We start from the raw sequence: 7,474 nt of genomic DNA on the forward strand, positions 1-7,474 counted from the left end.
CAAGTCGTTGTACTGTCACGAGACATCAGGTTGTAGGAGAGAAAAAGACGTTCACGATGGTTCAATATTTAGCAATGCATGGCAAACATCTAAGGCCGGGAGGACATAAATATTAGACCATCCAAATCTATAATACGCTTGACAAACTCGCTAGGGTAGTCAAAGGATTCAGATATAAGTCGGCTTCGCATTTCTGACAATGTAACATGAGGGAATCTTCCATGAAGTACTTTTAACCAGTCCTCGACGTTGACGCTCCTTGAAACTTGAGGGAAGTTTTCGTTAATGAAACACGTGAACCACTCTGTACTATAGTCATCATAGTGGTAGCGAAGCACAGAATAACTCTCCCTCAGCAACGTTTTCGGGATGATAAAATACTGCTTAGAAGAACCACGAATTATTGAGGTATCATCCATAATTTTGTACTTTTTAGCCACGGTCTCACTGCTGTCGTATCTGTCTATTACTCCTCTTTTTTTATCAATGAAAAACAAATTGTCGCCCACCGTGATAGTATCGTCTATGCGAGGATGAAAACCAGCAGGTATTTCTATATCCTTTTTGTTGCTGAGGCCGGATGAAGACATATTCATCTCTCTCTCTCATGTCCTGTAATGTAAAGATGGAAGAACTTATGAGGTAAGGACTAGGGATAGAATATTAACCCTCTACTTACCAACTATAGGAAAATCGTCACATTCGTAACGATACAACCAACATTTTTCATATTCAAATTTCTCTTATACACCATAACATTTAAAGAAATTGAACAGTGTATTGTAGATCATGTTTTGCTCAAGGAATTATTTATCACAAGAGCTCATTGATATTGTGTTTGAGTGATAACAAATTTTTTTTGGTGTTAGTTGGGTGTGAAGTCTTTGTAAAAATCCTGAAAAAGGCTGGTAAGGAGAGAGTTAATGTAGATTGATATCCATCCTTCCTCCAAATATACAGTAGAAAACAAACCAGACCATACGCACAAACTCATACATGCACATTAAAAATTATACACATTTATACTAACACACACAAAACCCAAATATATATTCAAACATATTCGACCACACAAACACAAAGAAGAAACATACACACGTAACACAAACACATACACACACATGGACGATACATACACACACATAAACACACACACACATATATATATATATATATATATATATATATATATATAATATATATATATATATATATATATAAAGTTACCAAAAGAAAAAATAAAAAAACACCAGAAAATTGAATTGAATTGAATACATTATTTATTGTCGGTAGTAATATCAAAGTAAGAAATGACGGAGCAGGCACCGGTATAAGATAAAGAACACAACAAGTGTGTATGAAAGGTACCAGACAAAGCAAGAAATAAAAACAAAAGAAAAAAATACATCCCAAAAAATCAGTCTACCTCGACTGAGAATCGAACCTCAGACCTTCCGATTACCGGCCAGACGTGCTACTGTTAGTGATAGGTCTGCTCTCCATACTCCTTTGATTGATATAGAAGTAGTAGAACTCTTACGTCGAATATGGTTGAAAAGAACGATATAATAAATATATACCAAGTCGTTGTACTGTCACGAGACATCAGGTTGTAGGAGAGAAAAAGACGTTCACGATGGTTCAATAATGCATGGCAACCATCAGACGCCGGGGGGACACAAATCTTCGATCATTCAAATCTATAATATGCATGACAAACTCACTAGGGTAGTCAAAGGATTCAGATATAAGTAGGTGTCGCATTTCTGACAATGTAACACGAGACAATCTTCCATGAAGTACTTTTAACCAGTCCTCGACGTTGACGCTCCTTGAAACTTGAGGGAATTTTTCGTTAATGAAAAACGTGAACGACTCTGTACTATAGTCATCATAGTGGTGGCGAGTCACATATCTCTCCTTCAGCAACTTTTTCGGGATGATAAAATACTGCTTAGAAGAACCATGAGTTATTGAGGTATCATCCATAATTTTGTACTTTTTAGCCTCGGTCTCAAGGCTGTCGTTTATCTCCACGCGTCCTCTTTCTTTATCAATGAAAAACAAATTGTCGCCCACCGTGATAGTATCGTCTATGCGAGGATGAAAACCAGCAGGTATTTCTATATCCTTTTTGTTGCTGAAGCCGGATGAAGACATCTTCATCTCTCTCTCACGTCATGTAACGTAAAGATGAATAACTTATGAGGTGAGGACTAGGGATAGAATATTAACCCTCTACTTACCAACTATAGGAAAATCGTCACATTCGTTACGATACAACCAACATTTTTCTTATTCAAATTTCTCTTGTACATCATAACATTTAAATAAATTGAACAGTGTGTTGTAGAGCAGGTTTTGCTCAATTAATTATGTATCGCAAGAACTTTACTGCTATTGTGTTTGAGTGATTAAAAAAATATTTTTGTGTTAGTTGGGTCTTAAGTTTTTGGGAAAATTCCTGAAAATGGCTGGTAATGAGAGAGTTAATGTAGATTGATATCCATCCTTCCCCCAAATATACAGTAGAAAACAAACCAGACCATACGCACAAACTCATACATGCACACTAAAAATTATACACATTTATACTAACACACACAAAACCCACATATATATTCAAACATATTCGACCACACAAACACAAAGAAACATACACACGTAACACAAACGCATTCACACACATGGACGATACATACACACACATAAACACACACACACACACACACACACATATATATATATATACATATATATATATATATATATATATATATATATATATCAAGGACAACTATACTAAAAGGACAATCATATGGAATCTTCAGGCAACGCTAGTGGGGGCCAACAAAAAATAGAGAAAATTTACACCAAAATAACAGCAGGGGCATTATTATATGGCAAGATCTACCTTTTTAGAGAGTGATTGTGAATTCTGGGTCCAAAAAATATTTATTGATTATTATTATCAGCAGTGAATAAGAGTAGCCAAGAAACGGAAAGGATGAGTAGTTAGATATTCTAAAAACTGACCTTATAGTGATTGATTCAGGATGATTTCTTTAGAAGCTTGATTAATGAATGTACATGTAAAATGATGATGAAGATGAAAGTGAACAATTAGATGAAGGGGAAAGGAGATGTAAAATATCAACAAAGGGAGGTAATCTGCGGAGGATGATCCCAAGAAAAAGATGAATACCAAAATATCAACTAAGGGATACAATAGTTGGATTTTTAATAAGGGGCGCACCTTTGTCTTCTTTTTCTCAGCTGTTCACAATGTACAGCTGCTGCAAAAATTTGTATGAACCTCTGGATCATTTTGTCCTAGTAAAATATATTTTTTCACGAATTTTAAAACAATAGGAAAGAATTTCACTTATCACAGCTATATTAAAATCGATAACTAGTAAGTATTGGAATCTAAATATGATTATAGTGTCAAAAATATGATTTTCGGCTTATCCATTTTGAAAGAATTTGTTAAAATGGAATGTTCGGTTAATTGAAACTTATATGATGTTCGTACAGAATCCGAATATGAAGGAACGACAGACATGTTTACATTTTATAACAATCAATATACGTTATTGGTGAATACAAATGAAAGTGAACATTACGCGCTTCCAACATTATTTTGATTTCAAATTTTTGAGAAATAGCTTGTTCTTTATGACAAAGAGGATTACATAAATTTAATGTAGACCAGTCAAAAATAGAAATTCATCAATTTATGATACAATGTTTCCACAAATATGTGCTTGTGTTCAACAACAATAACATGCAAAACTGAGGGTTGATTGTGAAATTCCAATTCCATAGCTGTCCTCTTTAATTAATGACTTATCGATAGATAAAAGTGGACTTCTTTTCGCAGCCTTACGAGAGAGGAACCGATAGAGATTCCGTATCATATCGTATTGTTTAAGAGCTTATAGGTTTAAAAGAAAACTTAAAATGCTGTGTGAAACGTTCATGCATAGATACAATTTTTCAAAGTTAAATATAAACGTTCATTGTTAATTTGACAATTTTGAGTATTTAATCACTAGTTCAAATGAGTTAAAGCTAGAGATTCATATCAGTCTTCGGTAATTGTGACGTGATGTAAATAAAAAGCAATAAATTACAAAGTCAAAATGGGATGCAAACTACATTAGTTGTTACTTTATAACAGTTAATGTGTGTTGCTTTTATTCGGAATATAGTATGATATGAAATCATAACCACTAGCCGGAACTACCGTGTCACAATATTATTTTGAAAAACGATGAATTCATCTTACTTTGTGGTGCGAAAATGTTTACATTTTTAGCAGAGTAAAATCTCTAATTTTATGACAGGGGTTTTAAAGTAGATTTTTATAGGTCGTGAAGAAGAAATCTTTTTTGTGATATGGCATTACAATACGGGCCAAAATGTTTATTCAGTAAATAGAAATTGATTCGGAGGTTGACACAAAGTTTTACAACTTTGGATAGAAGGACATCTGAGAAAAACTAGACAAACATGCGCCATTCATAAAAAATCTGACTACTATACTATAGTTCATTCCTTACAGTCAATGAGTAGCATCAGAATCAGATCCATAGTTCCCTTCCATGTAGTCAAGTGTTAATTAATAGAGTTACTTCTCAGATCATTGAGACAAAACTATATATTCAGACTACTAGTACAATCCTTTCAGTCAATGGATCCATAATTCCCTCCCATAGTCACAGAGATAATTAGAGTGATTGAGTTGGGTGAGTGTAACTGTTGTAACAGTAACATCTCAGACTCAGATCATTTTGATCAATGAGGCAAAACTATATATTCAGAGTACTAGTCCCATACGATTGACAGTCATATCAGCAACACCAGATCCATGCAATGGGCATAACTATATATTCAGAGTCCAAGTTCCATCATATATAAATCAGACCCACTAACTATTCTAGTCTAGCTATCTAGCAATAGCAATGACTACTATCTAATCTATCTATCTAGCAACTGTTGTTAGTATTGTTAGTAGTAGAAAGGACTGTTCAAGTTCAAGTTGTGAAGTTGACGTGACGAGCAAAGGGCCCTCTAGACTTATACACTAGACTAATACAATAAAGTCAATATTTATCAGTTAACCATATAGAAAAAAAGATATAAATATAAAGCCACAAGCCATAATAAAATAAGAAACAAATCCGAATCAGGATGTCAGTCTGATCACCATATCTGAATCTGTGCGACTCGACAGAGCAAGCACGACAACGGGTCTATCTATCGTCTGCAGGAACTACAGCCAGATGCTAATTCTAAACATTTCTTAATAATCATTACGCAATTATTATTGGTACTTACCACTTTTCAAAGATTCTGGTTCGATAAATTAGCCATAGATCTATCTAGTTATTAAACAGAATTGAAAGCAGATTCGTACTTTCGATTTTAAAAAATGAAAACAAACCCAATCACTCAATTTGTAAGAGGGCGTCATAAAAAATAGTTCATACTTTCCAGTAAAATTGTTGATAGTTCACTACTTTTTATATATTTTCATATCATTCAAGATATAAGAAATATTATTTAAAACTTGTTGTCGCCAATTAACCAAGTTACCAAAAAAAAAAAAAAAGACACCAGAAAATTGAATTGAATTGAATACAAAATTTATTGTCGGTAGTAATATCAAAGTAGGAAATGAAGGAGCAGGCACCGGTGTAAGATAAAGAACAAAACACGTGTGTATGAAAGGTACCCGACAAAGCAAGAAATAAAAACACAAGAAAAAAATACATCCCAAAAAATCAGTCTACCTCGACTGAGGATCGAACCTCAGACCTTCTGATTACCGGCCAGACGTGCTACTGTTAGATATTTTTTTTGTTTGTTTGTTGCTTAAGGTCTCTTCCAACACAATTGAGGTTATATGAGAGACCGCTGAAACAAAAAAAACAAGCAATCTAACAAAAATAGTACAAATGTCAATCAAAATCATAACCTAAAGATATCATAAGCTAAATTATAAATAACCAAGAACAAATAGGCAAAAGATTTACAGAAAAAAAATATCCCCTGTCAAAAATACAATCACAAACCAAAGAAGCAGGATAGGCTAGTAAAGAGAAGAAGAAACAACATCACTATCGGATCGTACACCCATGCGAACATCATAGGTATATGATTCAAGGGTGATGCTCCCATCCAACCACCCGCCTACTGTTAGATAGGTCTGCTCTCCATACTCCTTTGAATGATATAGAAGTAGTAGAACTCTTACGTCGAATATGGTTGAATAGAACTATATAATAAATATAAACCAAGTCGTTGTACTGTCACGAGACATCAGGTTGTAGGAGAGAAAAAGACGTTCACGATGGTTCAATAATGCATGGCAACCATCAGACGCCGGGGGGACACAAATCTTCGATCATTCAAATCTATAATATGCATGACAAACTCACTAGGGTAGTCAAAGGATTCAGATATAAGTAGGTGTCGCATATCTGACAATGTAACACGAGACAATCTTCTATGAAGTTCTTTTAACCAGTCCTCGACGTTGACGCTCCTTGAAACTTGCGGGAAGTTTTCGTTAATGAAACACGTGAACCACTCTGTACTATAGTCATCATAGTGGTAGCGAAGCACAGAATAACTCTCCCTCAGCAACGTTTTCGGGATGATAAAATACTGCTTAGAAGAACCACGAGTTATTGAGGTATCATCCATAATTTTGTACTTTTTAACCAGGGTCTCACTGCTGTCGTTTATCTCCACGCGTCCTCTTTCTTTATCAATGAAAAACAAATTGTCGCCCACCGTGATAGTATCGTCTATGCGAGGATGAAAACCAGCAGGTATTTCTATATCCTTTTTGTTGCTGAAGCCGGATAAAGACATATTCATCTCTCTCTCATGTCCTGTAATGTAAAGATGAATAACTTATGAGGTGAGGACTAGGGATAGAATATTAACCCTCTACTTACCAACTATAGGAAAATCGTCACGTTCGTTACGATACAACCAACATTTTTCATATTCAAATTTCTCTTGTACATCATAACATTTAAAGAAATTGAACAGTGTGTTGTAGAGCAGGTTTTGCTCAAGAAATTATTTATACAAGAGGTCACTGTTATTGTGTTTGAGTGATAAAAAACATATTTTTGTGTTTGTTGTGTGTGAAGTTTTTGGGAAAATTCCTGAAAATGGCTGGTAAGGAGAGAGTTAATGTAGATTGATATCCATCCTTCCCCCAAATATACAGTAGAAAACAAACCAGACCATACGCACAAACTCATACATGCACACTAAAAATTATACACATTTATACTAACACACACAAAACCCACATATATATTCAAACATATTCGACCACACAAACACAAAGAAACATACACACGTAACACAAACGCATACACACACATGGACGATACATACACACACATAAACACACACACACACAGACACACACACACTATATATATAT

At 34.5% G+C, this 7,474-nt stretch overlaps 1 protein-coding gene across 1 annotated transcript; it reads right to left on the minus strand.

The window, feature by feature from the left end:
• Nucleotides 1-5,642: 5,642 nt before the first annotated feature.
• LOC144956190 (uncharacterized) lies at nt 5,643-7,000 on the minus strand. Its single transcript, XM_078886603.1, has 2 exons — nt 6,199-7,000; nt 5,643-5,846 (listed from the first exon to the last, which is right to left on the minus strand). Exon 1 carries the CDS (start codon nt 6,889-6,891, stop codon nt 6,364-6,366), a length of 528 nt encoding a protein of 175 aa, XP_078742729.1. The 5' UTR covers nt 6,892-7,000; the 3' UTR covers nt 5,643-5,846; nt 6,199-6,363.
• Between the last annotated feature and the right edge of the window lie 474 nt (nt 7,001-7,474).

This window comes from Berghia stephanieae, chromosome 10 (assembly GCF_034508935.2).
Source record: "Berghia stephanieae isolate SIO BIC M18660-M18661 chromosome 10, UCSD_Bste_1.3, whole genome shotgun sequence".
In the NCBI taxonomy this organism is placed as follows: domain Eukaryota; kingdom Metazoa; phylum Mollusca; class Gastropoda; order Nudibranchia; family Aeolidiidae; genus Berghia; species Berghia stephanieae.